This window comes from Suncus etruscus, chromosome 9 (genome assembly GCF_024139225.1).
Source record: "Suncus etruscus isolate mSunEtr1 chromosome 9, mSunEtr1.pri.cur, whole genome shotgun sequence".
In the NCBI taxonomy this organism is placed as follows: Eukaryota; Metazoa; Chordata; class Mammalia; order Eulipotyphla; family Soricidae; genus Suncus; species Suncus etruscus.
This window is the reverse complement of record NC_064856.1, coordinates 6343726-6358927: the sequence shown is the minus strand read 5'-3', so window position 1 is coordinate 6358927 and position 15202 is coordinate 6343726. Positions and strand designations below refer to the sequence as shown.

General features: G+C 47.3%; 2 protein-coding genes across 2 annotated transcripts in view; both read right to left on the bottom strand.

The window, feature by feature from the left end:
• The window catches only part of TMEM230 (transmembrane protein 230), a 768807-nt gene extending 766760 nt beyond the window's left edge, over positions 1 to 2047 (bottom strand). The window contains exon 1 of the mRNA XM_049779422.1: positions 1932 to 2047. Within this exon, the coding sequence (XP_049635379.1) occupies positions 1932 to 2030 (99 nt within the window). The 5' untranslated portion in view covers positions 2031 to 2047. The remainder of the gene's footprint in view (positions 1 to 1931) is intronic.
• Positions 2048 to 6797: 4750 nt separating this feature from the next.
• On the bottom strand, positions 6798 to 13878 carry PCNA (proliferating cell nuclear antigen). The gene is made up of 6 exons (XM_049779348.1): positions 13527 to 13878; positions 12270 to 12367; positions 12069 to 12136; positions 10039 to 10233; positions 7250 to 7373; positions 6798 to 7167 (listed from the first exon to the last, which is right to left on the bottom strand). The coding sequence occupies exons 1-6, from the start codon at positions 13745 to 13747 to the stop codon at positions 7088 to 7090; spliced, it is 786 nt and encodes a 261-aa protein (XP_049635305.1). The 5' UTR covers positions 13748 to 13878; the 3' UTR covers positions 6798 to 7087.
• Positions 13879 to 15202: the final 1324 nt, after the last annotated feature.

Genomic DNA, 15202 nt, shown 5'->3' with positions numbered 1-15202 from the left:
CAAAAGGAGATGCTATACAAATTACTTTCAACATAATAGTCTCTATTTTACTGACTGTAAAGCAGTAAGTAAAGAACAAAGAATACCTTTTTTTTTTTTTTTTGATTTTGGGGCCACACGGGTATGCTCAGGGATTAGTTACTTCTGTCTATGCACTCAGAAATCGCTCCTGATTTGGGGACCATATGTGACACGGGGGATCAAACCGAGGTCCATCCTGCATCAGCCACATGCAAGGCAAATGCCCTACCACTGTGCTATTGCTCTGGCCCCAAGAACAAAGAATACCTTTAATAAATGAAGCTGTGCTCAAAAGTTGCTCCTACCAGGCTCGGGGGACCCGGGTCCTTTCCAGATCATCTACATGCAAGACAAATGCCCTACCACTGTGCTAACACTAGGCCCCAATAAATGAAGGTTTTTTTTGTTTGTTTTTTTTTGGCCACACCCAGTAATGCTCAGGGGTTACTCCTGGCTATGTGCTCAGAAGTCACTCCTGGCTTGAGGGACCATATGGGACGCCGGGGGATCGAACCGCAGTCTGTCCTAGGCTAGCGCTGGCAAGCGCCACCACGCCAGCCCCAATAAATGAAGTTTTATGACAAGAAAAAATTGGCTTTAACTACAAATTTCTCTTTAAAAATGAACTGGAGGATGGGGCTGGTGAGGTGGCGCTAGAGGTAAGGTGTCTGTCTGCCTTGCAAGCGCTAGCCAAGGAAGGACCGAGGTTCAATCCCCAGCATCCCATATGGTCCCCCCAAGCCAGGGGCAATTTCTGGGCGCATAGCCAGGAGTAACCCCTGAGCATCAAACGGGTGTGGCCCGAAGAAAACAAAAACAAACAAAAAATAATGAACTGGAGGGCCAGAGCAATAGAACAGTAGGTAGGGCATTTGCCTTGCAGGTGGCCAACCCAGCTTCGATTCTTGGCTTCCCATACAAGCACTCAAGTCTGCCAGGAGTGACTTCTGAGGGCAAGTCCTGAAATGGCTTTGACTAAAGTGTAAACAGTCCTTAAAATAACTCAACGAAAAGGTCAGAACAACAATACAGCAAGTAGGGCATTTTTCTTTCAAGTAGCCCACCAAAGTTTAATCCCTGTCATCCTATGTGGTCCCCCTAGCACCATCAGGTATAATTACTGAGTATAAAGCCAGGAGTTTTACCCCTGAGCACTTCTGGGTATAGCCAACACCCCCCACCCCCTGAAAAAAGAAAAACCAAACACACACACAAATTTCTACTTAAGAAAACAAAATTGGGGGCCGGGAAGGTGGCGCTAGAGGTAAGGTGTCTGCCTTGCAAGCGCTAGCCATGGAAGGACCGCGGTTCGATCCCCCGACGTCCCATATAGTCCCCCCAAGCCAGGGGCGATTTCTGAGCGCATAGCCAGGAGTAACCCCTGAGCATCAAACGGGTGTGGCTCAAAACCCCCCCCCCAAAAAAAAGAAAACAAAATTGGAGGCCAGAGAGATAGCATGGAGGTAAGGCATTTGCCTTTCATACAGAAGGTCATCAGTTTAAATCCCGGCATCCCCTATGGTCCCCCCGAGCCTGCCAGGAGCCATTTCTGAGCGTGAAGCCAGGAGTAGCCCTGCCAGGTGTGACCCAAAACCAAAAAAAAAAAAAAAAAAAGAAAAGAAAGAAAACAAAATTGGGATTATTTTCTAGGTAAATTCAATAGAACTTTCTGAGCCCTGGCATCCCAACTTGAACTTCTCAGTTTTATTTATTTATACTGGTTTGGAATGTTCTCTCAAGGTCCAGCTAGTTTATAGCTAAAAGGATCTCAGCCGAATTTCCTTTGCTACCTGCGCTAATCCCTAGAAACAATTACCTTCAACAAGAAACCTTCACCTGATATGTTTTCCTTTAACTCAAAAAAGAACAAGAGAGAACCCAGCCTTCTCCTTAGCCACCTTGGCTTTTACCTGAAGGTCGATGTAGCCATCATCTGTGCTGGCAAGCCTCGAGTACTTCACTTTACTACTGGGGATCCCTGCAGCCACGTTGGTACGAGAAGGCATCATAACACGGTGACACAAATACAGTCTGGAAACACAAAAAACAATTTAAGGTTTGCAAGTGACAAGTGTGTCAGAACCAATGAGATCAGCATCAAATGATGTTGTGGGCTGCAATGAACTTGTTAGCGAGTTGCACTGGTAAATCTGTGACAGAGCATAAAATCCTCATGATGGACCTTCCTTGGTTTGCCCTTGTGAATACAGAATCAGGATGTGTGCAAGGAATCAGATCTGTTATTTTCTCTTCCGTTCTGCAGCGACAGGGATCAAACCCAAGACACCTCACACATGCAAGGAAAGTGACCTATTGCTGAGTCACCCCCCAGGACTAGACCTCATGTTTTTCTTGCTATGAGTGTTGGTTTGACTACCTCCTAATTCTTTTAAAGTCCCATAGGGAATAGATGGGAAGAGGTGACTTAAATCTGGTTCCACCAGGGTAGACCTCATTTCCAGCCTGTCCTTTCTGATACCGCCTAACCACGAGTTGCCAGGGTTAGAAACCAGGGCTCTGTCTGGGGCTGGAGAGATAGCATGGAGGTAAGGCGTTTGCCTTTCATGCAGAAGGTCATCGGTTCGAATCCCGGCATCCCATATGGTCCCCTGAGCCTGCCAGGAGTGATTTCTGAGCCTGGAGCCAGGAGCCCTGAGCACTGCCGGGTGTGACACCCCCCCCCCCGCCCCCAAAAAAAGAAACCAGGGCTCTGAGTAGAAAGCATGTGCTGCAGCCTGATAAGCCATCTCTCCATCTTTTTAACACAAGACTCTATAAAGCTTCAAGTGGTAGAGGCCAGAGTGATAACACAGCGGGTAGGGGCTTTTGCAAATGGCCGATATAAATTCAATCCTCAGCATCCCATATGGTCCCCCAAGCCTGCCAGGAGTGATTTTTAAGTGCAGAGCCTGGGGTAACCAAAAATTTTTTTTGTGGTTTTTGGGTCACACCCGGCAGTGCTCAGGGGTTATTCCTGGCTTCACGCTCAGAAATTGCTCCTGGCAGGCACGGGGGACCATATGGGACGCCAGGATTCGAACCGATGACCTCCTGCATGAAAGCAAGCACCTTACCTCCATGCTATCTCTCTGGCCCCAGGGGTAACCAATTTCTAAGTGCAGAGTCATGGGTAACACAAGCGCTGCCAGGAGTGGCCCAAAATAATCACCCTCAAAAAATAAATAAATAAAAATCTTTAGTTGTAAAATTGTTTAAAATACTATCTATAAATACTGTATATCACTTTTTAGTTTTGGGTCACATTCACCCAGCGATGCTCATTGATACCATGGAGGTACGGGGAACTTAATGTAGTACTGAGAATCAAGCTGGCTGGGGTCATCTCTATGCAAGGCAAGCATTTAAAACCACTGTACTTTCTCTCCAACACCCACATTATTTTTGGAGCAACTATCTGCCCAAACGACCTGTTCAAGCACCGTTAAGTAGTGATATCAGGGGCAAGAAAGATGGTATGGAGTGAATAACTGTGTAAAGACAAAGCTGACCCCAGGTCAATGCCCCACATTACATAGTTTCTGAAGAACTGCCAGGTCTGGGGCCGGGAAGGTGGCGCTACAGGTTAGGTGTCTGCCTTCCAAGCGGATGGACCTCGGTTCGATCCCCCGGTTTCCCATATGGTCCTCCCAAGCCAGGGGTGATTTCTGGGCAGACAGCCAGGAGTAACCCCTGAGCGTCAAATGGGTGTGGCCCAAAAACCAAAAAAAAAAAAAAAAAAAAAAAAAGAACTGCCAGGTCTGATCCTGAGCTTCTCCACGTTGCCTCCCCTCAAAAAAAAAAAAAAAAAAAAGGGGCCGGGCGGTGGCGCTGGAGGTAAGGTGCCTGCCTTGCCTGCGCTAGCCTAGGACGGACCTCGGTTCGATCCCCCGGCATCCCATATGGTCCCCCAAGAAGCCAGGAGCAACTTCTGAGCGCATAGCCAGGAGTAACTCCTGAGCGTCACAGGGTGTGGCCCAAAAACCAAAAAAAAAAAAAAAAATATTACCTGGGCCCGGAGAGATAGCACAGCGGCGTTTGCCTTGCAAGCAGCCGATCCAGGAACAAAGGTGGTTGGTTTGAATCCCGGTGTCCCCCGTGCCTGCCAGGAGCTATTTCTGAGCAGACAGCCAGGAGGAACCCCTGAGCACCGCTCAGGTTTTTGTGGCCCAAAAACCAAAAAAAGAAAGAAAAGAAAAAGAAAACCAAAACATAGTAGTGCTTTTATTTTCTATAGTTTCTAGTTACATGAAACTAAAATTATTTTTTTCTTTTTTTGGGGGGGGTTGGGCCACACACATTGGTGCTCAGGGGTTACTCCTGGCTGCTCAGAAATAGCTCCTGGCAGGCACGGGGGACCATATGGGACGCCGGGATTCGAACCAACCTGAGGCCCTGCATCTGCTGCTTGCAGGGCAATCACCGCTGTGCTAAAAATTCAAAACTGAGGGGCCCGGAGAGATAGCTCAGCGGCGTTTGCCTTGCAAGCAGCCGATCCAGGACCAAAGGTGGTTGGTTCGAATCCCGGTGTCCCATATGGTCCCCCGTGCCTGCCAGGAGCTATTTCTGAGCAGACAGCCAGGAGGAACCCCTGAGCACCGCCGGGTGTGGCCCAAAACCAAAAAAAAAAAAAAAAAAATTTCAAAACTGGAGGCAGAAGAGAGAGCTTTTGCCTTGCACGCAAGCAGATCAGGACAGAAGGTGGCTTGAATCCCGGCATCCCATATGGTCCCCCGAACTTGCCAGGAGGAACCCCTGAACCCTGCCGGGTGTGACCCCGACACCCCAAAAAAAATCTGTATATTGTAGACAAGCCCCTTATCAGACTGATGAGTCTGAATATTTCCCTATTGTTCTAAGGGATTTTTTTTTTCCCTATTACTGATACTGGCTTTTTCATTTCAATGCAAAAACTTGAAACTTGGGGGGCCGGAGAGGTAGATAGCATGGAGGTAGGGCAAACGTTTGCCTTGCTTGCATGCAGAAGGCCGGTGGGTGGTTCGAATCCCCTATGTGGCATCCCATGAGGTCCCCCCACTTGAGCTGCCAGGAGCGGTTACTGAGCAGAGAGCCAGGAGGAAGCCCTGAGCGCTGCTGTTTTTGGTGGGACCCCAAAACCAAAAGCAATACACATATATATTTGTATATTGTAGACAAGTCCCTTATCAGGCAGATGAGTTCCACCCGCACTCATCAGCGGCCCCGCCCCGCCTCCCCCCAGCCGCCGCACCTACCGCCTCGACTCCCGGAGCGGAGACCCGCAGCCAGCCGCGCGCACACACACACGCGCGCGCGCGCACACACACACACACACACACACACACACACACACACACACACACAAGCACCCGCGCACGCCCAGGCGGGGCCCCGGGGCCCGGGCTGCAAGTCCGCCCGACTCCGGCCACGCCCGCCGCCCGCCAACCGCCGCAGCCCGCCCCGCCGGAAGTTGCACGGCGCGCCGGAAGTGCGTCACCAGGGCGCGCCCGCCCAGACGCCGCTTCCGGCCCCGAGCTCTACTGCAAGCTCTACTGCGCAGGTGCGTCGGGCCCACTCCCAGGGCTGGCTCACCGGGGCGGCCCGCCACCTAGGCCTAGCACGCACGCACTCACTCGCGCTCCCCGTAGACGAGGCAGGCGACCCCCAACACAATTTTGTTTTATAGCACTCCAAACTGCCAGCTTTATTTAGGCATGAATCACACAAACTACAAATGGGTTCGGGCAAAGGCCATCTTGGGTTCAGTCCAGATCAGGGGTCCTCAAACTTTTTAAACAGGGGGCCAGTTCAGTCTCTCAGACCATTGGAAAGTGTGGCTCTAGTAAAAACAAAACTTAGGAACGAATTCTTATGCACACTGCATAGACCTTATTTTGCAATGAAGAAACAAAACAGACACAAATACAATATGTGGCCCGCAAGCCATAGTTTGAGGACCACTGGTCCAGATAGTTGGGGTGGGGGGAACCCACTCGACTGCAGGAAGGGGTGAAGTCTGTCATCCAGAATTGATCCTGTTCATAGGGTCCCTGGTTCAGACTTCAAAACTCCAGCCGGCATACTGATGCTACGGACTACTTTGCCCGAAGGAGCTAACTGCTTACAGACTTCATAAAACCTCGTCCTACCCTAAGCCAGAATCTGCTTGCTAACTGCTAATCTTTTAAAGCCCATAGAACAGCCATCGAACACATCGCATCTGAGAAGCATCGATTTTGCTTTAAGAAATGACAAAGGGGGGGGGGTCGGAGAGATAAGGTAAGGCGTTTGCCTTTCATGCAGGTCATTGGTTCAAATTCCTGCGTCCCATATGGTCCCCCGTGCCTGCCAGAATTTCTGAGCCTGGAGCCAGAAATAACCCCTGAGTACTGCCGGGTGTGACCCAAAAACCAAAAAAAAAAAAGAAATGACAAAGCGGCCCGGAGACACAGCGGTGTTTGCCTTGCAAGCAGCCAATCCAGGACCAGAGGTGGTTGGTTTGAATCCCGGTTTCCCCTATGGTCCCCAGTGCCTGCCAGGAGCTATTTCAGAGCAGACAGCCAGGAGGAACCCCTGAGCACTGCAGGGTGTGTCCCAAAAACAAACAAAAAAAAATGACAAAGCAATGAAATATACAGTATTCCACTCTCCTCCCTAGCAGATGAACTTCTAAAAATGATCGTTTATAATATCTTTTATTGTGACATGGAATGAATTATCTAGATCATACTCTTGACTGAAAAGGGCAGCTGTGAAATTCCTAGAATACTGCGGCAGTCAAGGCACGAGTCAAGGCACTGTTACTTGAAATTCAGCTTTTATTTATATTTATTTAAAACAATCCTTAAAACAATACTTGAGCACAAGAGACTACAGTGTAAGGCAAGAAGTATCCTATGTTAACAAAGACCAGATTTAACTTTGGGCTTTATTCTTCAAAGTGTAGAGAATGAAGAGAAAAAATAAGATTATTTACAGAAAATATCTACACATGTACCTGAAAGGTACAAATTTGGTGACCAAAGATACTTGAGTAAATGCTGGCATCTCGGAACCTGTTCTCAAAGAACCTGTTGAAGCACAAGAATATTTAAGATCTTTCCTCATCTTCAATCTTGGGAGCCAGATAGTACTTTAAATGTCCCATGTCGGCAATTTTATACTCTACAACTGGAAAAGAAAAAAACAGTTAATGCCTGAGAAGTATCCCATATATTACCTATGAACAAAGCCCTAAGATTTAGTATCTTACCCAGGGGAACATCCGCAGACATGCTGAGTGTCACTGTAGAAGAGAGTGGAGTGGCTTTTGTAAAGAAGTTCAGATACCTTAATGCGAAAGTTAGCTGCACTGGTTCATTCATGTCGATGGTAACCTAAGAGTGAAGATTCATATTGTGAATCAGCAAATGTTAACCATTAGTTTATAATGTACCTTATAAAAACCCTTTCTTGGCTTCTTTCAAGGTTGCTATGCAGCCAACTTTAAAGACATAAATCAAGTGGTCATTCCAAAGGGCTGACAGAGTATATGCTTTGCATGCCAGAGTCCTGGGTTTGAGTGCCAGCAACTACACAGATCCCTAGGATAGCTGGGGAACCACCACCAAAGTGAGGTAGAGAGGAGCTCCCAAACCAAAAGCAACCAAAAGTTCAGATATTTATTCTGCCTTTCCTGTATCTCAAAAAACCAAATGTGCTAAGAAGCTTAATAAAATAAAAAAAAATTTTTTTTTGGTTTTTGGGTCACACCCGGCAGCGCCCAGGAGTTACTCCTGGTTTCACGCTCAGAAATCGCTCCTAGCAGGCTTGGGGGACCATATGGGATGCCAGGATTCTAACCACCGACCTTCTGCACGTGAGGCAAACGCCTTACCTCCATGCTATCTCTCCAGCCCCTAATAGAAATGTTTCTAATAAACCAGTTAAACAAAGAACCATGATAGCAAGGAGATAAGAACTCACACTAAACTTTGACAAATGATTCAGTTTTCCAACAAACTGTTTTAAAAAGGGGAAAGAGCGTGTCGTTTTATTTTACTTTTATTTGCATCTTTTTTTTTTTACTATAGCATTAAAGTTTATGGTCTGTGTACAATGTTATTGACATATAATATTGTCATTTACTGTGTGCTGCATAAAATTACATAATACTGACAGCAAAGGAGTACCCAAGACCCTCTACAATGTCCTTAAGATAGTTCTAGTTTACCGCATCGCTTTTTCTACCCATTCAACCCCTTATTTGTGCATATATGGCACAGATGTTTATTCATCTGTTTTATTTTTATCTTCTAAATAGGGGCTTCCTGCTCTTTTCATGGAAACTTGGGACATGAATTACTTTGTTTTACCTCTTATTTCTGCATTTTTCTACAAACTGAGAAAAAAAGAGGATGGAGGCTAGGAGCCAAGTGGTGTCAGGTAAAATTGTAGAGATAAAAAAAAAAAAAGGTCAGAACTAAATACCCAAGCCAAAGTCATCAGTAGAATCAAGACACCCAAACTATAACAATCCAAAATTAAAATGGACCCGTTACATTAGTATGTCAGGGGGCTAAAGGTGGAGATGAGATGCATGCTGGGAACTCTGGTGGAGGGAAAGCAACACTGGTTGTGGGAATGGCCCTAATTCACTGTCACCGTATGCCTATTCAACTATGAAAGATTTGTAATTCACAATGGTCTCAAAAAATTTAAAAAAGGGGGGAGAGAAATCAGAGAAATTAGATTATGACAATGAAGGAATTTTTTTTGGGGGGGGGGCGGGACATGCACACATACACAATGAAGCTCATAAATTACTCTTGTCTCTGCACTCAGAAATTATTCCTGGCAGTATTTGAAAGACCTGTGTGTTTCTGGGGATTAAATATAAGTTAGCAATGTGCAAGGCTAGAGCCTTACCTTCTGTATTATGCCTCTGGCTCTTAAAGAGGCATATTAAGCAACTACAATGTATAAAACTTTGGAAAAGAAAAACCTGAAGGGCAGAGAGGGAACTGGAGAGATTACATAAGAAGTCTTAAAAGGCTAAATTCTTACCCATAACTAAATGTGGTTGAGTGCTGCTATCCTATGCTCATTACCTAGTAAAAGCAGTTAAATATCACCAGAAGGTTAATGGCTAGACACAGCTTCTTTCTAATCCTCTCTTCAAAAAAAAAAAAAAAAAAAAAAAAACCAAAAAACCGGTATCAGCCAAGTGCAAGGCAAGCAACGCCCTACTTGATCTACTATCACTCATGTCCCACCTAGTCCCATCCTTCAAGGGGGTGTGTGGCTTGGGGCTCAAAACATAGCATGGAGGCAAGGCGTTTGCCTTGCATGCAGAAGGACGTGGTGGTTCGAATCCCGGCATCCCATATGGTCCCCTGAGCCTGCCAGGAGCAATTTCTGAACATAGAGCCAGGAGGAACCTCTGAGTGCCACTGGGTGTGACCCAAAAAAAAAAACAAAACAAAACAAAAAAAGGGTGGGGTGGCTTGATTCTTCTGTGGCTGTGGCATTGATTTTTCCTTTCCATCTCACAAAAACCAAAATAAACAAATCACTCAGATTTCAACAATGCTGCTAGTACTCAAATTATTTAAAACTAAAATCCCCCCACACACACTTCCTTTAATTTTGAGAATTACCTGAGTGTTTGTAAATGTCTTTCATGAGTCTAGAGACCTCACAAATGGGATTATCCTTCTAAGAAACTCCATTGCCCCATCACTGGGGGAGAAGGTGGTTGGTTAATAGAAAGCATCTCTCCATTATCAAACCTGTTCTCATTTATGAGCGTCCAGTCTACAGCAGCTTGAACACAACAAGATAATCTAATGGCAAGCACTATTATAGTTTTATTTGGGGGGGGGGGCACGAATGCAGCCATCCACACAGATAGCCATGCTCAGATTTACTCTTGGCTAGCTCTGGGGAACATATGTGGTACTGAATATCAAGCCTTGGTTGGCTACATGCAAGACACATGCATGTAGGCAACCCCAATATTACAGCTCTTTACAAATATCTCCATAAATCGAGCATACTTACAGCTTCCTCTTCTTTATCAACATTACTTGTCTGTGACAACTTAATATTTCCATTTCCAAGTTCTCCACTTGCAGAAAATTTCACTCCGTCTTTTGCACAAGAAATTACCACAGCATCTCCAATATGACTGAGATCTCGGCATATGCGTGCAAACTCACCAGAAGGCATTTTTACTACACAACTGTACTCTTGTTCCTATAAGACAAAGAGAAAAGAATGGAAGATCAATGATGGAAGTTGAAGATTTCTTCTGAGTCTGAAGAATTGACATCTAAACTCAGAATTTAAAATGTCTTAATTACTTTGAATAACACATCTAGTCATTTAGCAACCCTAACCAAAAAAAGTAAAAGTAAATTAGATCACCTCAGTTACCACCAATAGTCTCCAGCACCTCTTGGTGTGTGTCCACGCCCAAGCAGGCATAAAACATGTTATAAAAATAACCATGCTAAAAAAGCATTAGAGGGGCTGGAGTGATAGCAAGCAGTACGGCAATTGCCTTGCATGCAGCCGACCCAGGATGGTTTCAGGTTTGATTCCTGGCACCCCATGTGGTCCCCCAAGCCTGCAAGGAGCTATTTCTGAGCACAGATCCAGGATTATCCTGAGCACCAACAACTATGACCCCCCTCCCCCCAAAAAAACAAAATAAAATAACATAACCCTTTGATAATAGACATTATTCAGTGGTTTTTGGGTCACACCCAGCGGTGCTCAGAAATCACTTCTGACAAACTTGGGGGCCCAGAATGTTGGGGATAGAACCTAGGTCAGATTTGTGTAAGGCTAACATCTTACCCTCTGTGTTATCACTCTGCCCCCAAATAATTATTTTAATATAATTCTCTAATTACTTCTTCACAAAAGTCACACTTCAGACTTCTCCAAAGGCATTCAATTATCTAGGACCCAGGTCCAAATTTAGTACAAGATGGTATAAAACTAACTTTTACTAGTTTGCAGAGATAGCCAGTAGTTAGCATCATAAAAAATATTTTAGGGGCCGGTGAGGTGGCGCTAGAGGTAAGGTGTCTGCCTTACAAATGCTAGCCAAGGAAGGACTGCGGTGGGTTACCACGGTTCGATCCCCGGGCATCCCATATGGTACCTCCAAGCCAAGGGGGATTTCTGAGCACTTAGCCAGGTGTGACCCCAAAAAAAGAAAAAAAATTTAAGAATTAAAAATAAAGATCCAGGGCCCGGAGAGATAGCACAGCGGCGTTTGCCTTGCAAGCAGCCAATCCAGGACCAAAGGTGGTTGGTTCGAATCCCGGTGTCCCATATGGTCTCCCATGCCTGCCAGGAGCTATTTCTGAGCAGACAGCCAGGAGTAACCCCTGAGCAATGCTGGGTGTGGCCCAAAAACCAAAAATAAATAAATAAAGATCCACTCAACATTCAAGATAATCCAGCAAATTTTGTTCCTCTTCCCTTTTGCTGTTGCCACAATGACATGGAACTGCACACCCTACTGAGGTACACTAGAAACATCACTTTTTGGGGTCTCCAGAATCTTGATAGATGGTTGGTACTTGACTAGAGTGTTCCGGCTTATGTCTGCAGGAGGCCCTACCTCTTCTAGTCCTGGTTCCAATGGTTAATGAAAAAACAGTTGGTAGACAACAAATTCAATCTGTGATCCATTTTAGAATATGTAGTTTAATAAAATGACGTATGTCAGTCAACACACTATGAAAACAACACTTTGGAACTTGCTTCAGCAAAAAAACAAAAACAAAAAACAAAAAACTACTGTTTCAAAGTGACCTAAATAAATTTTTCTGGGGAGGAAATATAGTGTGCTGGGGATTGAACATGGGTCCACTGTGCTGTAACTGTTATACTCTATGGCTCCTAAACTTAGCTATTTTTGAACCATACCTGGAAGCATTCAGTGGTTATGCCTTCAGGAGCAGGGAATATGGGATGCTGAGAATCTTGAACCCTGGTCCCTTTGTGCTATCGCCCTTCTCCCCAAAATGAACTTATTAGCTCATAACCAGAGCATACATTAGAAACAGACTTACTGGAATTCCAAGTTGTTCAACATCTAAATCCATTAATTTCATTTCATAGTCTGAAACTTTTTCTTGATCTACAAAAGAAAGCAAATGAAGAAAAGTTTTGAATTTTATGAGCTACATTTATACCTTCAAACTCACAAGCATCCATACATCCTCAGCCCTGGGAAACAGATTTTAGCATTATGCAGATGAACAACTACTTACTTGGAGCTTCAAACACCAGAGCCAAGGTGTCTGCATTATCTTCCGCTCTCAGTGTAATGATATCTTCATTGCCAGCACATTTCAGTATTTTGGACATACTACAATAGAGAAAATAGAGGGTTTAAAACGAACACCTTAAAATGGGTTTCTAAAAATAAATTTTAACATTAGACCATCTGATTAACTGCAGGTAGATATGTAAACTGATCTAACCAATCTGGAATCTATTCACGTAGTTATATATGTAACCCACTGAACAGGAGCCAGAGATTGACAGTACCAGTGGGTCATGCTCTTGGCTTGAACTCAACCAAGCCAGGTTCAATTCCTAGCACCGCATGGGCACTGCCAGTGGCACTTTTCTTAGGAGTCAGGTGCATCACCAAGTGTGGCTCAGAAAGAAACAAAAAGAGGCCTACACCTGGATGAAGACACAGGATGTAAAGTCTGCAGCAAAAACGAAGGCGACCTTCTAAGACATGTAAAACTCGAAAACAGTTACGTGCAGTATAATAGGCGATTGTCAGCATTCCAAGCTACTTCCCTGGAGAGAGGGACTCTCCTTAAGGGGTTTCAAGACAACTTTGTGGGTTCAGAGAGATGACATAAGGGGGTGGTGGTGGCTAGCTAAGGCACGCAGGTTGGATCTGGGTTTGAGCCCGCAATCCACACGACCCCCCCCCAAAAAAACAACACCCTAAGGAATTTTCATTGTATGAGTGGGGGGTGAGGTGGGTCCAAAGCGGTACCCGGAGTGCCCCCTCGAGCATGCAAGGAATTCTTGATCACCTTTGGGGGGGTGTGTGTGTGTGCAAAGTGCTAGGGGCCAGATAGGCCGGGGAGGGGGTTTCCCCAGGGGGTGCGCCAAGGAGCACGTGGGCATGATCCCCCCGGGGAATCTAGCAGGGCCGGTGGAGCAACGCCGCCTTCACGCCTGTCCTGGCCCTCTGTTCCCCTGGGCCATCATCAACCCAGGGCCACCAGCGTCCTGGCAGCCCCTCTGCACCAGCAAGGCCTTTCCCGCCAGCGCGGGCTTTGTGGCTGGGGCGCGGGAGGGCTCGCTCGGTTCCCGCCACGGCCCGGCCAATCAGGCTCGCCTCTCTGCGCCCGCCCCCGCGCCGCCGGCCAATCAGAGGCCGCGGAGGGCGCGCCGCAGCCAATCAGGGCGCGGGGCGGCTCGCGCCAAGAGCGGGCGAGGAGCGGGCGGGGGCGGCGGAGTTCCCGCGGCCGGAGCGGGCCGGGCCGGGCCGGGCTCACCTGGTGAGGTTGACGCCCATGGCGAGGTTGCGGTCGCAGCGGTAGGTGTCGAAGCCCTCGGAGCGCAGCGTGAGCTGCACCAGCGACACGTGGGACGAGTCCATGCTCTGCAGGTTCACGCCGCTCGAGCCGATGTCCCAGCAGGCCTCGTTGATGAGGTCCTTGAGCGCCTCCAGCACCTTCTTCAGGATGGAGCCCTGCACCAGGCGCGCCTCGAACATGGTGGCGGCGGAAGAGAGCGCGGACGGCGGGAAAGAGGCAAGGCGAGGCGGGGGCGCGGACGGCCGGCGCGGTGCGGCGAGTCGCCTCCCGGAGGGCCGAGGATGCCGGCGGCGGAGACTCCAACCGTCCAGCGGCGCTGTGAGCGCGCTCTGCCCGCGCAGCCCTTATGAGGACGTCGGCACGCCGCCCGCCCCCTGCTCGGGACGGACAGCCCCCGGGGCCAATCGCATGCCGGATAGACGCTAAGTCCCGCCTCTCCTGGACGCCCATTGAACTTGGTGGGATCTGGGCGGGACCAGGACGTCGCCCCCCCTCGGCTAGGACGGAAAGCCTTGGAGGCCAATCGGGTGCCGGATACCCGCTAAGTCCCGCCCTCCTGGACGCTCATTGGAGCAGGCGGGACTGGGGGGTGGGATCAAAGAAGGCGGGAGAGGCTGTCAGGAGTCCCCGCCCCGCACTCTCGTTCCGGATCCTGCGAGCTAAACTTGTCCGGGCAACTTGCTCCCCAGTCTTTCAAACTCGCCCCTAGACATCCCGTTTCCTCCCAAACTCACTTAAGCAGCCATCTATACGGTTTTGTAAGCTTTTTTCCTAATATGCGGACACATTTGTACAAGATAAAAATAAAAAAAGATCCACACGGTAAACATTTCTGCAACGAATTGAAAAATTATTTGTTGAAGCTGCATACATCCTTCCTTTTTTTCTATCAGTAGCTCTTCCAAAAAACACCATTGGGGGGCCGGAGAGATAGCACAGCGGGTAGGGCGTTCGCCTAGCAAGCGGCTGACCCCAGTTGACTAGAGATGTGATCCAATTGACCCATTTCATTCTTTGCCTCTGGTCTTTCTGAGACCCCATCAGGCTGCCGGTGTTGTGGCAATTAGATCCATCCCTGCTCCAATCCTTTGAGACTTCTCCTTAGCAATCTACCAATTTCTTCTTGTAATTATAAAGATCTTTCAGCGGTAGTGTTTGTTTGTTGTTGACATCATATAAAAGCCTTGATGTACTGGGGCGACGTACTGATGTACTTGATGTACTGAGCCTTGATGTACTGGTACCACAGTACAGTAGGTAGGGAACTTGCCTTAGTCCCCAGCGTACCATCATTGACTGAGCAACGCTAAGAGTGATCCCTTAGCATCACCAGGTGTGAACCCAAAACAAATGAAAACAAAACAAAATAAAAATCTTATAAAACTGGGGCCGGGCGGTGGCGCTAAAGGTAAGGTGCCTGCCTTGCCTGCGCTAGCCTTGGACGGACCGCGGTTCGATCCCCCGGTGTCCCATATGGTCCCCCAAGCCAGGAGCAACTTCTGAGCACATAGCCAGGAGTAACCCCTGAGCATTACCCGGTGTGGCCCAAAAACCAAAAAAAAAAAAAAAAAATCTTATAAAACTAAACATACTCCAGTTGCACTGATGTGTGGCTATCTTCCACAGAATCTCAA